The 15717-nt window shown below is 39.6% G+C and overlaps 1 protein-coding gene across 2 annotated transcripts in view; it reads left to right on the top strand.

Annotated features, from left to right (window-relative positions):
- The first annotated feature begins 1785 nt into the window (after positions 1-1785).
- Positions 1786-15717, top strand: part of mon2 (MON2 homolog, regulator of endosome-to-Golgi trafficking) — a 39246-nt gene continuing 25314 nt past the window's right edge. For both annotated transcript variants that reach the window (XM_011475890.4, XM_011475888.4), the window contains exons 1-3: positions 1786-2293; positions 9523-9586; positions 12266-12393. In XM_011475890.4, coding sequence (XP_011474192.1) covers positions 2186-2293; positions 9523-9586; positions 12266-12393 — 300 coding nt within the window. In that variant the 5' untranslated portion in view covers positions 1786-2185. The remainder of the gene's footprint in view (positions 2294-9522; positions 9587-12265; positions 12394-15717) is intronic.

The raw sequence follows: 15717 nt of genomic DNA, 5'->3' as shown, positions 1-15717 counted from the left end.
CCAAGGCATACAAATACACAAATAAAACCTTTTCTTTAATGTTTAATGATTTTATTATTTTTGCTGTATCATGTCGTGGACATATCTGGGCCATTTCTAGTATTCTGTGCCATTTCAGCTTTGTAACTTCAAAACATAACAATACATGCATAAAAAACGCCCCTCTCACCCTCCGCGGGTGGTTTCTCCTCCAAGCTCGGGTCCTCTACCAGAGGCCTGGGAGCTTGAGGGTCTTACGCAGTATCTTAGCTGTTCCTAGCACTGCGCTTTTCTGGACTGAGAGGTCTGAGGTCTTTCCAGGTATCTGTTGTAGCCACTCCTCCAGCTTGGGGGTTACTGCCCCAAGTGCTCCAATTACCACAGGCACCACTGTCACCTTCACTTTCCATGCTTTCTCCAGTTCTTCTCTGAGTCCCTGCAAACCCCAAAGTCAAAATGGGAAACACCTTTAAAGGTGGTAGAGAATGAGAGGGCAAAGATCCTGTGGGACTTCCAGATCCAGACTGATATGATGGTAATGGCGAACCAACCAGACATTGTAGTGGTGGATAAAGGAGAGAGGAAAGCCGTTGTGGTGGATGTGGCAGTGCCAAGCGATGGGAACATCAGGAAGAAGGAACATGAGAAACTGGAGAAATACCAGGGACTCAGAGAAAAACTGGAGAAAGCATGGAAAGTGAAGGTGACAGTGGTGCCTGTGGTAATTGGAGCACTCGGGGCAGTAACCCCCAAGCTGGAGGAGTGGCTACAACAGATACCTGGAAAGACCTCAGACCTCTCAGTCCAGAAAAGCGCAGTGCTAGCACAAGACGAGATAAAATGTCCACCCTTTTACCGTACATGATAATTTCTAGTCATAGTGCTGGGAAGGCACAGTTATAATGACAGTTACATTCCATAGCTCTAACTCCTCAATGCCTACTGTTGGAAATATCAAAACACTTCTGCTCTAAAATTACCTTAATTTAACTACATGAAAGCACAAACATAGATTCATTTTTTATAGCTGGAAATAAATTAGGCTTCAAGGGGTTAAATATGTGAATAGAAATACTAATGTATTAAATATATATATTAATATATTCTATTCAAACTGTGTATTTTTAAAGTAATCTTGGGCAACTTTACTAAACATTTAATTGGCTATGTTGTTCACCACCTGCCAAGAAAAACCAGAAGTCACATCACAAATTTCTCTTTTGTTTACATAAGGCCAAGCATGTCCAAAGTCTGGCCCATGGGCCAATAATATGGGGTCCCCATCACTTTCTAAGAACTGTGTGTACAATTTATTTTTTGTGATTGGTTAAATTACATTAAAAGGCGATGTAAACCTGTGGCTGCCTGACCTTCAGAGCCTCAAGGGCCAAACAAGAAGAACAAATTTATTTGTTTCTGTGATCGATATAAGATAACCACTTGTTTTATTTTCCTGACCATATGATTTAAAATCAGATTTTTACAGTGAGCGATTAATAGTGAATACAGTAATGGGAAATATTACATATGAACCAAGAGTTCCATTTCTTAGTGGTCTTCAAATCAGAAACTCACAGTAATTTTGGTTGAGATATATTTCTGTTCTATGCAAAGAAATGAAAAGTATCTCATTGAAAAAAACAATAAATGGTTCATTTCATGTTAATATAAGGGTTTAAGGAATGCACAGAATCCAAATATGTCCCTCTTTGCAAAACGTTTGGACATCCCTGCGTTAAATACCAGAACCTACCAGCAGGGGCCGCTGCAATCACCTTTCTTAATCCGTCACTGTTTACGGAAGTCCTAGTGACGTGTCACTGTCCACCGATGCATTGTGGGAAGGAAAGCCCTGACACGGTCGCTGAGAAGCATACGGCTAAATTCTAGCTTATACCTCCGACTTTTGTCCTGTTTTACTTTTAAAAACAGTGGGTGACAATGCTGCCAGGCAAAGCTTATGTCAGCAGGCTCTGAAGCGGGTAAACATATGCCGGCGTCACCGCTGCTGTCCTGCGTTCGGAGCAGAGGAGGAGGATACTGTTTCGATGGACGGCGGCGTTTTTATTTTCTTCTCCAAAGGAGGCGAATAGAGTAGAAACGGATTATTTACCCCGTGGTTAATGCGCGAGGGGGGCAGCGTGTGCGCTCCCGCATTCCTCGACGTCTAAAAGTCTACGATTTTTCAGTCCAAGACACCTCAAAGATGTCGACCAGCAGCCCAGAAGCGGTGAAGAAATTGCTGGAGAACGTGCAGACGGACCTGCGGTCTCTCTCCATGGAGTGTAAGAAGAAATTCCCTCCTGTCAAAGAGGTGAGCGAAGCTAGTAAGCTTGTGCAGGTGTCCCGCTCGCGCTTACATATACCTGTGTAGTATTTTTTACTTTAGTGGTCACCATGCTGGTATTTTGTGGGTGACCTCGTTCCCTGTACGACCGCTGGGCCATGGTCTGTTGTGGGTGCCGAGTCCTGTGGTATCCCTCCGCACAAACTCAAAGTTAGACCAACTGGTGTTTATTATGAGGGAGCAAAAACAGTCATTAAAAAAAAGTAAACATTAAATGTTTTAACCTAGTTTATAGCTACAAAATAATGATGATCTGTAGATGACACCAAACATGTAGGAATAATACTAATGTAGAAGTGCAACCAGGAAAATTGAAATAAAATAAAACCAAATCAAGAGCCGAATGTAGTTTGCATTTTTTTATTTTTTCACTTTTAGTTAATGGCATTGAGCAACAGTTGTCTAGCCTGATCGTATTAGCATTGTAACGATGAATTTTGAAGATTCCATTCATATCATGTTTTTTTGGTTGACGATTTTGGTTCATTTCAAATGACCCGATTGGATCTGATTCACTGACCTAAAGTCAATTCAGATCATCTTTAGCCAAAACTTCAACCAGAGTGACTCAGAAAGAAATACCTGGGTACTGAACAGTGCAGGTGAAGTTGTTCAGTATCTCTGTGTTTCATGCAAGATAATCAAGTGTAAATTAAATATGGTTATAAACAAGAATGAATATCAAATCTATTCACATTTTGGTTTCAGAACTGTTCCTCTGCTCTTTGACAGTAATGTCTTCTTTTAATGACTGGATTTCCTCATCCTTGGCTTTAATCCAACTCTTTGACTTAACTTACTCCATAGCTTCCCTAAATTTATGTGGGGCGCCACATAATGCTCTTTAGCAGTTATCCATGGTCGTGTGAATCTCATCTGTGTCAGTGCTGGCAGTTGCAACATTTCTTAAATAAGTAGGTTTTCTCCTCCCCTGGTAAGATGCATCCTGCTGGCAGATTCAATACTCGTCTCTTTTTGGCTTTTCACACCATATGTGTCACTTCATGGATTTTTGTCTCTTGTTATCGACTTTTTCTGTAGCACTCCCCTTGCTTTAAGCTGCATTGCTTTGTCTCATCCATCGTTTGGTTGTCCCTTATTTGACATGCATAGAAATTGATCATTTCTATACTTCTTACCTTGCCCTATGTTAGGATGATAACTCAAATAGGTGGCGCTGTTGATCATAACCAACAGAAAAAAATCCTTGGTCACATTTGGAATCGAGGTTACCCATATCCTGTTTAAACCTGTGACACAGAGACCCATATTTCTGCATTTTAGAGAAGTCTGGCCTGTTATCCATCAGCGTTTGGTAACAGCTCCTTCCTGTTTGCTTATTAAACAGCTGTTCTGTTCTGTGATGGCCGTTTAGGCATTGTAGTTCCACAGGTAATTAGTTTGCTGACTTTCCTGTCTCAAAAGTCTACACCAATATCTCTTAGCAGAAGAATCTTGGTGCAGTAAATTTGGGGCTGATCTCTCAGGATTATTGCTGTTTTTCTTTAATAAGCTTTGAAAATCTCTTCGTTTGATGTCTATGCTAAATATTAGTTATGATACAACCTTCATTTCTAAAAGTATGCTTGAAATTTTTCTGTAAACTGCTGTAAATCTCGTCATCTTCAGTAAATCCCCGAATAATCATAAGTAAAAGCTTGCTAGGGCTGCCGATTTAATGAAACCCGTGATGTGCAATATTAATGATTAATATTGCGATGACTATATGACTTGCGATACATGAACAAAAAGCAAAGCACAACCAAAAACATTTCCATTTCACTGCAACAGTTTTATTTAAATAAGTCAGCATAATTTAAATTATACTCCAAGTGACCCTCTTCCACATAGGAGGTGGGCACCTAACATAAAATGTGTTCATTTGATTGGTCAGTTGCATATTTGTTAACTACTTAAATACTTCAAGCTCCTATAAGATTGATTTAGCATGTATGTAAACATTTAAGGCAACCATTGATTGCAAATAAGGCTGGCTTTTGCAATTATCATGTTGCACAGGGTGATATTGCAATGACCATAAAGTGGGGATTTATTGTCATGCCTTAAGCTTGTACATAATTGTATCTATCAACAGACTCATTAGATATTACTATACTGTGTGTACCATCTGCGACAGAGTAGGGGTGTTAGAAACAATATTTATTTAAATATTTCTAAGCGTCCTTCTGCGTCTGACTCTTGTTTTCCACTTCAACCTCCGACCGCTAGTTGACATCAGAGCACACAGAGCCTCTTTGAGCAGCTCTACACCACACAAGACAACAGGAAGACTGCAGCTAGAGGACGCTTGTTTTGTTGTTATGAGACATGAACTACTGCGTTTTACTTGGAATGGGTACCAAACAGAAACTCTGTGCCATGTTGCTGCCAGTTACATATAAAAACGTGAATTTCCCCAATAGAACTTATTGGTTACTGAACATTCAGTCTTTGTTTTTTCTTATACTGAAAAATATTTTGTTGTGGAAATCAGACAATGTTGACTGTTTCCTTTCTATATTTTAATATAGAATATAATATTAATACCAAAATAAAAGCACTATAATTTGTTTGGGTAAAAGCAACTTATATGAAACACAGTTGCAGTGCTTAACATTGTAATCATTAAATAAACTGAATTTGACCATTTTATTACAATTGAAGACGTATTGAAATTGAAGTAGAGGTTTTTTCAAAGTCATATAAGAAAAAGAGAATGTGTTCAGGTAAAATATCGGCATACATATCGTATCGTGGGGCGCATATCGAGATATGTATCGAATCGCTAGACTCTTGCCAATACACACCCTTACTAAAGAGTCAGTGGTTTAGTATCAGGATTTCATTTATTTTCTTTTATTTTTTGCACAAACTCTCCCAAACACACCTCACACTCTTGTTCAGGACTTCCTGTTTTGTCCTTGATCTGCATTCCATTCCCCACATCTTCCAATCTGAGCACTAATGTCCTACAATCTAGTGCCATGTTTGTATAACACTTATCATGTCTCCCCTCTACAGTTTGCTAATATTATATCTGCTGAGAAAGTAGGTGGGTGTGTGTTAGCCTGGTGGTGGTGCTGGCAGTGATGACTCTTCCTAGAAGGGGCTGTTCCTCCTGCTGTTTACTCAGTCATAGATTTGCAGTCTCCCAATGAGCAGCATTGCAGTCACAGCGGGCCGTAAAAGTCTAACTCTGATCTCACAGGTGGTATCTGTCTCAAACATCTGCCTTAAATTCTGATTCATCACCATCCCACAGGTATCAGAGCCCAGCTTTGATGTCTCCAATGCTCTTGTTAATAGAGCTGTTATTGGACTACAGATTTCTCCTCCAAGTTGTTCCATTTGAATTGTAAAAAGATATTATTCATTATTATTTATGATCAAATTGTATAAACTAGAGAATGTGGAGAGAGTGTCTGTCCTCTTTTCATTCTGCTTCCTCACAACCCAGCTGTGACGTTGCGTCACAGTTGTTTCTGATGGTTCACTGAAAGACTCCTTTGTTTTGCCTATTTTTCTTTCTTTTTTTTTTGGGATTCAGTCATAGCACAACACTCAAAAGAATCAGTCAATCCAGCATGGCCAAAGAAACCTTACATTAAGCTCTGATGGCTGCAGCTCTTAGCTAATTATGGATTCAACCCATGGAATCAAAGAACGCATTAGAGGTGAAGGATAGAACTCCCCCGACCGGGTCACGTAGGTTACCAAAAGCAGCTTGTGGGAAGAATTTTGGTGTGAAATCAGAATAAACAACCTCTTTTTTTACATCATGCTGAGTCAGTTTGGGGCATCTGCTGAGTGTTAGATTCACAATGGGCTTCTACAGAAGTTGAGTTTTCGTGAGCTTCTCTGCTGCTTTTGATGTCTGTCAGTTCCCCTTTGACGGTCCCCACATCAGCAAGAAGAACCGAAAGTAAAAAGTACTCACTGGTCTCTTTTTTTTTTCACTGTTTCCGTTTACACTATACAATTAGTCTCAGAATTTTCAAGTTTGTAATGAATCTATTACATTTTTTCCCCCCATTTATTTTGGTCAATAAAGTCTTTTTATTAGTCAAAATAGACAAAATGTGGAAGCTTTATTGTTTACAATGAGAAGAAACTTAGATGCTATTTATCTAGTAATTTTTTTTTTAAGTAAAAGATTATTACTTTATAAGAAGTATTGTATTGTTTGTTTGTTTGTTTGAATGTGAGCCGACCATTTACTGTCTATGAGAGCTGGACTGAGTGCCCCCCCCCCCCCCCTCACTTTCCAAACAGGAAGTATCCACTGCTTCCAGGAAGCCAAAATCCCGTAGACTTCTATTGAGAAATAAACAGCTATTACTCAGTCATTCTATTTGTCAAAAAAAACAACATTCTTGCTCTGATACCTGATTTTTAACATATTTTGGATAATCCTCTTTTTTTTATTTCTTTGTTATAAACTGACCAATCAGATACCTCAATAAAAGTATGTGATGCTTGCTGGCCCCTACCTTGAATGTTTAAGATATTTGATTGACAGATTCTCCTGAGCCTGCTTTCAATGGAAGGGGTATGACCTTCCAATAAGTTCATTCATGACTGGCAACAATGGTTGCCAGAGAAATGTTGACTCAGACCGACTTGGACCAATCAATGCTTACTGAAGTTGCCTGGCTCCAAATGCTCAGCAGGACAAATGATCAGATGCAGACACGACTTTCTGTTATTAATCTGTTTGGGGTAATTGAGTTTTTCAGTTAATGAATGCATGAATAAATGATGAAGAATTGCCGGATCTGTGTGAGGTTATAGCTCAGGCTGTGTTTGAGCAGTTTAATCCATAATTTCACAGATGCTTCAGGGCTTACACTGAACCGAGCCTCACTTTCTTATTTAAGATTATTTAAAATTAACCCACAAAGAACAGATTAATTCACACTGATTAAACTCTGAAATCGGTAGATATTTTAAAATTTAAAATGTGCCTTTTATTATTTTTTTAGAGCTTCATAAATGAGGCTGAAATCCTGAGTCGGGTGTCATTAGTCTTCTATAAGTAAGAATGAACTTTTATCTAGAGCAGTGTTTTTCAACCAGTGTGCCGTGGGAGATGGTCAAGTGTGCCGTGGAAAATTGCCCTCATTCACTGATCTCAAAACAATTACCATCTCCAGGAAATCCGCTCTTTGTTCATCCAAACAGGTCCTGATAAAACACTGAGTAGTTAGGAATATAAAAGATCATAAAATACTTTTTTCTTTGTGTTTATTTGATTCTATTAAAGACATTTTGATAAGAATGACGGTAACGCGATTTAGCTGCAGCTATAACTGTTTTCTGAAAAGTCCCGCAGCTTTTACTGTCTCCACGACTCCACCAATCATTCTTGAAGGCTTAATCACATGTCATCAGTCTGACCAATCAGAAGTGTTTGAAGTCTTCACTTCCTTGTTCCAATTTAGCTCATAACTCTCTCAGTTCCAACAAAAACACCAGCTAAAGCTCGTCTTTAGCGGTGTAGCTTTCCACAGAATCCGGTATCAGACCGTGGAACAAGTGAACAAAACCATGAAGCTCAGAGACGCTAGTCTTTCTGCCATTTTTTCCCAGTTTTCGCACTACATCTCCCATGATGCATTGGCTTGTAAGGGACAGCGCCTCAGCGTACAATGAGTCGTCATTGTTACACGTCTTGAAAACACAACGAACATACAGTTTGTATGTAACTTAACTTTTATTACATCTTTTAGAAAAAACATCTGCAACTTCCTGCTTTTTCTGCCACAATTATCACAATGCTGGTGTGCCGCGGGATTTTTGTCAAGGTTAAAGTATGCTGTGGCTCAAAAAAGGTTGAAAAACACTGATCTAGAGGACAGCTGGAGTCCAGAGCAGAGGACAAAGGCATGTCACAATGCTTATTTTCATATTTAAGGATTGTTAGAAGTCATCAAACTTCTGAAGCTACGTTCACATCGCTCACTGCAATGGACCATTAAGCGACCTCTTCCAAGGAAAAGTCTACGTAAACGCACGAATATGGACGTTTCAGGCATCTGTGTTAAAAACTATCGCATTCACGCGTTGCTATGCAAGTTTCTACAACTGTTTCAGGGCTCTACGAACAAAACATTGAACGTGCGTTTAAAGGTAAACCAGATTCAACTTTGACCAATCAGGGGACTTATATTTGGTAGTCACTTGGCATCACTTTTAGTTCACAGAAGTCCCAACCATTTAAAAATTGATCACGGAGGAGAAATTAATAATTGCAGTTTGTGCCCGACTGGACATTAAGTCTTTCATTTAATGAAAGAGAGCTGTGAAAGGAAAAACCTAGAGCAAGATTCATGAGATTTGACATCCCCAAGCCTCTAACAACTGTAGGTGATGGACATACGCTACTAAATAATAAAAAAAAAAAAATAAGATGAAGCTCCTCCTTGCTTTTTTAGTGTGAACACCATGGGCTTGACCCAAGTTCTCGAAGGCGCGTCACATGTCCGATGTGGACATACTCGCAGAATTGGGTGATGTGGTGAGGTTGAGTTAGTTCCAAACAAATGCAATTATTGTACAATGATTTGCTCCAACCTTTCCTGTTTGCTTCTATTGGCCTTGGAACAGGTCTGTTTGTTGATTCACATGTTGTACTTTTGTTTTCTGAAAGGTTTATGTATTAAATGAACGAGGACAAAAGCGACACACTTCTTCAAAGAGGACTTTTGTCTTCTGCAGACATTGACACTAGAGAAACTGTGAGACCATGCCAACACTTTCATGAATCCCTGAGGATACATTGTAGACTTTGTGGCTGTTCATTTGAGAAAATCTTGTGCACCATCAAAAAAAAGTAATTTAGTACAGAACAGAAAAAAAGAGGAATAATGCTTTTGATTACAGGGAGTTTTGGATTCTTTGTTTAGAAGATGAACCGATCAGTAATGAGTGTTTTGAGGAGTAAAATGTGACATTTTTGTAAACTCCTGTTTTCTTCTTGCTCATCCACTTTTCTAAATGTTTTCCTCCTTTTTTATTTTATACTCAGTGTCTCTAAGCTCTGTTCTGTGAGGTTTTGCTGCAGTTGTTGCTGTCAAAATATTTTGTTTTTGTTGCCATCATTAATTTAGGCCTCATCTACCATAAATGAGACAACTTTGCCGTATGATTTAACCATGCTTTTTAATAAGTCTAAGTCTCCTCTTCTTTGTTTTCAGGCTGCAGAGTCTGGGATTGTAAAGATTAAGACCATTGCAGCCAGGAATACAGATGTACTGGCAGGTGAGTTGCACAGATTTTCACATTATGGGGATGTTGCTCATAGGACCCAGTGCTATGTGCAAACGTACATTTTTTCCCAGCATTCCTTCCACCCTTGGTTAGTGATGTTCAGTGGAGCAACATTCTTGGTTATCTGTTTGTCGCACAGGTTTGCTATTCCAGGCAAATGATTGTGTGGTTGCAAAAATAAACAGCCCCCATGAGAGTGTTGATTTCTGTGCCGTAGGTCCTCAGGCGCTTCAGCTCTCTGCATTCTCACACAAAATTATTCAGGAGCTGCAGACTATTAGCCTGTAACCATACACACTGCAGGTTTAAATTGAATATCAGACTTTTTGTCTGACCTGCTTTAAGTGAACCTTCTGCAGCGTCTGGATGAAGTAAACATATGTTCAAACAGACGTCTATGGCTGGTAAAAATGTGGGATTTGTGGGGAACAGCCTCAGTCTGTAGCACAATGGAGTGATGCAATGGTTGTGTACGAATTCACTCACTAATCACTATACAGAGCATTTGTCATGTTGTCAGGGTGTCAGAATTTACTATTCTAAAATCCAGTACCCTGGAAATTTCCCAGAAGTCTCTGCAAAAAACCGTTGTGCATCATTACTCACTAGATTGGCAAATATAGACCACAATGCATTGTGTTGGAATAATTTGTCATTTGAAAAAAATCTATTTAAATGTTGTTGTTTTTTTTTTTTAAATCATCCAGGTTTTCATTATCAGAACACATTAGATTCATAAACAGTCTTTGTAAAATCTTTATATTTATTAGCTTTTCACTTCTGTAAATGGGTGACGTCATATTTGGCGTTTAAAAAGGAAAAACGTGTCTGAATTACATTAAATGATACTAGATAGTCTTGCAATATATAATCTGTAAAGGGGAGGGAGTTCGGACATGGCCATCGACTTCACACCAAAGGAATATCTGATTTTTATTTTTATTTCATTAGCAGGCCAATCTGTTAACAAAATATATCAGAACGGTCCCTTGCAGAAAATTAAAATGAACAAAAATTGAAAGTGATTTAAATCAGTTCTGAATAAACAACTATTGCTTTTGAGTTCTTTTTTTTGCATATTTAACAAATAGAATAATGAAACAAGCCTGGAAAAACTAATAAATAAATTCAACTCTTAAATCAAAGTTTGTGAGACAATTACAGGTACTCAAAATTTGTGTCATATTTAAATGGAACTAAAAGCTTTAAGGTAATTATGGTGACATTTTCTCAAAAACGTAAATTGGAGCAATTCCTTCCAGACTGTGAAGAAAGCACTGAAGTTTATTTACAATTCCAGCACTTTCAGTTTTGTCCACTAATTTTTAAAGGATGGTAAATATAAGCTTACTAGTTGGAGCTGTTGTTTGGGCTTTTAATAAAAAAAAAAAACTGTCTGTGACCGCATTTACACATTTTGTAGCATCTATAGGAAATTCAATAGTTGAATGACATTATTTGGAAAGCTATAAGCTGCCATTTGTGTGAAAGTCTCCCCGGACCTCAGAAAACCGCATGCTAATAAACTAACAGAAAAAAGCTTCACTGGGAATTTTATTTTTAGATGCTTGGATTTCCTTGGCCTGCAGTTTATTAGCTGGTCTTGGTGAGCCGTAAACCAGGACTTGTTGGTTAAACCCTCAGACACCAAGGAGCTGCTTAAAAAACTCGTCTCTTCCTGAGACATGGATAACTGCTATAGTTTGCTTTCAATAGAAATGCTGTTGCTGAAAATTTTATATGTTGTGATAATTGGGGGGAGGGGGGGTCACTTTTACCGATTTTTTTTTTTTATTATTATTTTTTTTTTAATGAAAAAAGTCCTAATGGGATTCAATAAACAGTTGAGAACAGTTGCTAAATAAATGGTAGCTACCTATTTGCGCATCCTAATAATAGTGGTATTTTATTGTGTTGTTCAATGTAATGTGTAAAGCCATGTACACACTGGGCACGCTCAAGAATGAGCGTTTAGCTCATTGTGCTTACAGTGGACAAGTTTAAACCAAGGCCTGGTGGGCTTCTTCTACTTTTTTTGTTTTTTACTGTTGACCAGTGCATGTCCGCCACCTCATTTATGAGAGGTTTGGTGGGAAATGTCGAAACCAATCTCACAAATTGGGCTCTAAACAGAGATGGTTCAGTTCATTGCTAGTGACCTTGCAATGACGGATCTGGGTTGCCATTGTGTCAGGAGTGAGGTCTTGGTGCATTTTTATTTGAAAAACGAAGGCGAACGTCACCCGGCTCATTGCCACCTTTGGGTTCACCGAATAAACCGGAGTAATAAACCGGTTTAGCTTACATCATGCGTTCACAAGTTTTGTACTTAGAGTCCGCCAACGATTTAGAAGACTTGCATATCTATGTGAGAGTTCTAACCACCCAAGCCAGAAACACCAAATTTTCATTGGAAGCGGCTGCTTGAATGCACGTTGAAGAGGACGGTGTGAACGTAGCTCCCCAAGATGTTTCCAACACAGTGGAAGGTTTCATAAACATTTTAGCTTGATGGTTTATAAAAAGCCTCTGTTTTCAACAATGTTTTCTCTTTAAAACCAAACAAAATTGCACTAAAAGTTGCTCCATGCGGGCTTTGTTCTGTTTGTGTTGTGTGAAATATTACAGAATGAGAGGTTGAATTGATCTGTATTCATGTTTTTCCTGCAGGACTGAAGGAGAACAGCTCAGAAGTTGTGCAGCCTTTTCTTATGGGCTGCGGCACCAAAGAGCCAAAGATCACGCAGTTGTGTCTTGCTGCCATTCAGAGACTCATGTCTCATGAAGTTGTATCTGAGGTGAGGACAATCAGCTCTGTTGGATTGGCACACTTTGTATGACGTTGTACTTTTCTGACTCTTTGGAAGACCGTGTTTACTTAACCACACAGACTGACCGTCTCTATTCTCAAAAGTTTATCTTCAGCGATAAAGAAACAGTGAAATGTGACATCCTTTTTGATCCACATCAACACTTTTTGAACAAGGCGGGTACACCCTGAACAGTCTGTCGTAGGGCCGATGGAGCTGGAGCGATCGGATCACTATGCCGGCTCCCGGGGGGGCGAGGTGACAGCCAGACAGAGACCCGCTGCAGGATGGGGAGTCAGCCAGTTTGGGCCTCCTTAATTTAATGAGATTTTTCTTATTTTCATCAAGGCAATAATAGAAAAGGTCCCCTGATTTTTATTTTCACCCTTCCTGGTTAAAGCGGGACAGCAAGCCTTCATACTCAGAGAGAGAACACAAATGCAGAGAACAAACACATTTGGGACTTGAACTTTCATTTGAAATACGTGCAGCCAACAAGAAAATCCAGGCTTGGACGCACTAAAAATACGTGCTGTCAAGGCAGCAATGTGCCATCTTCACTTTTCTCGCACCTGAGCTGATGTGCACGCTGGACGGGGCAGATCAGGGAAATTGTGCAATGTGCTGTTGTGACATCACAGAAGCTCAATAATTCAAACCGATAACCGGATAGCGATTTGAAAGGAGAAATGCAAAAATGAAATCATTTTTTTTAAATAATTTGTTCTCTTTCATAAGAAAAAAAAAACATTATTTTCCTGTAAGGGGGACTGTTAAAGGTTTGCTTCAACAAAAACTGCTGTACGCGGAGAGAGGATTTCCCAAACAAATGCAACACAAATGCAAACACAACTTTATCACTAATATTAACTGCAAGTTAGTCAAACACTTACTGGATATATGAAACAATAAGGCCTCCTAACCTCCACATCTCATTTTCCTGCTCTGATTTACTGCTGTTGTAACTCAGAAAACCACTAGCTGGAAAAATGTCCACCTCTTTTTATATGAGCTGCAATGAAGAATGAGACTTGAACAACCCAGAGGAATGCAGAGAAACGCAGAATCCATCCCTCTGTACAAGAACAACTTCTCAGGAGAAATTGGTGTTTACAGTAGCCGTGTTTACATGGACAAAAGTAAGCGGAAAGAACGCCTGATCGGAAGAAAAATGCGGCATGTAAACGCGTCGTTCGGAATAGTCTGCCCCGATCTGACTCGTTCAGATCCAAATTTTTTCCCGATCAAGATAGGTGGGTTATGCTGATTGTTGATCCGATCGTTGTTCATGTAAACGGTTCATTCCGATCGTGTGTCACTACTGTCACGCACAGACGTTGCGGTGCTCCAGAGAAAGCTTTGGAGCGCATACGGGACCGACCGGCTGCTCGGGACGAGTGAACCGTGTCTGTGAGCAGAGCAGCCGGAGTTATAGCTTTGTGTTTGCGGACAGGCGGGTGGTGCTTTGTTATGTGTTTATTACGGGTTCTTTGTTAGGCTTCCGACCCGCCGCTCTGGGTTAGCGGCTGCCGGACGCAGGAGAACCGTGTGTCTGAGCAGAGCTCGGACTTCCAGCTCACATAGCGGCTTTGGGGCGGTGTGTGAGCTTTTCAAAGCAGAAATGTTGCTCAGTCCTTAGAAAAACACGTGGATTTGTGTTTCCAGTCGTGTCCCGACTAAATAAAGGCTGATGTTATTCCCACATATTTACGTGCAGCCAAGATGCAGGTTGCGGCATTTCCCGCATGGATTTTATGTTCATCAAAGGCTAAATGTTGTTAGCACGTGTTAGCCTTCTCCTAGCCCTGGCTTCTTCTGGCTCCGTTCTTCCACAAAAAAAGCACTGAGCACAAGGATTAAAAATAAAATGATGAGCGAACAGGCGCTTCATAATATTCATAACAGTAATAAAAGCAAGTTCAGAAGATCGTCTCGTATATTACCGAGCTGCTGCATAAATGTATGTGGCATCTCGGTTTGTTTACAGAGGGACTCATTTCCTCTTCCAGTATTTTCAACACAACTGTGTGCAAACTGCATGTGCAAATGATTTATTCCAAACGAAAGTCTGAACGTTTGTTCTAATCGGAAAAAGGTTTTCTGTGCCCGTGTACACGGTTGAATTCAAATCTGACCATTGATCCTCCCCTCGCCAAATGCAATGGGTGTGGCCTTCCAATAAGCTCACTCCTGATTGGCAGGAGTGGTTGACTCAGACCGACTCGGACCAATCACTGCTTACTGATGACTTCTGGATCCAACATGGTGACATCTGTACCACAAAAAAAATGGCGCCTGAATTGACTTCATTTTGTTGGAACATTAAGTAAACCAGTTTTTATGGGTGATGTCACACTCACTAAGCTCAGTGCTCATATCCAGTCAGTGGGGTCAACCTGCACGTGCAGATGTGACCAAAGCGTAACAGACCTTTCATTAGGGGCTAAACTCTTTGAATGGAAGTTGTTTATTATTGGGGGGGCTAAAACAGAAACAATAACTTCTTTGATTAGTGAATGTATCTGCTCAATCTATGCTAACCACATTAGTTTTTCCGTAAGGCAGGGGTGTAAAACTCATTCTCAGTGAGGGCCACATCAGCATAAAGCTGTCCTCAAAGGGCCAGATATAACTTATACATGTAACTAAATGTAATGAAAAATAAACGTAACTACTCTTTAATGTTAAATAACTCATTATTTATTTATCATAACTTTTTAAAGTGACTATTACAGTTGCATAGAAAACATATTTTTTGTTGTTACTCTAGCATAAATCCTTTTATATTTAATCTGTCAGGTTAGGTTATACGGACGGTGTTTAAGTCCTAATGTCTAGTTGCCCAATCCCATATTTCAAGTCTGATTCCCCCAAGATATGAATAAATACACACCAATTTTTATTTTTTACTCTAAGAAATTAAAAACATTTATGCTCTCGCGGGTCACATAAAATGACATGGCGGGCCACATTTGGCCCGCGGACCTTGAGTTTGACACGTGTGCCATAAGGCATTTAGAAGTTCTGTTTGCTTTTTCAAATGCTTCAACTGAAACAACAATGTGCTTTCTTTCAAAAGTGGTGGCCTGTCACTGCGTTCAGACATCAGCTACAGCTGCATTATAAGCCAGCAAAACAAATGCCCTTACCCCCCATAATGGAATAAAAAAAAACAACAAAAAAAACAAGAAAGCAGCCTTCTGAATATTTGATGCTGCTTTTAAGAAGGGCAGTAGAGTGAGGTCAGAGGTCAGAAGCTCACCTAAAGCCTCAGCCTGAGTGCATAAAAAGGTGATCATAGGGTATCCATGA

The sequence above is a fragment of the Oryzias latipes genome, chromosome 6, assembly GCF_053564925.1.
Source record: "Oryzias latipes strain Hd-rR chromosome 6, Olatipes_Hd-rR_3.1".
Classification (NCBI taxonomy): Eukaryota; Metazoa; Chordata; class Actinopteri; order Beloniformes; family Adrianichthyidae; genus Oryzias; species Oryzias latipes.
Note: the sequence above shows the minus strand (reverse complement) of the source record. Positions and strands in the feature narration are given on the sequence as shown.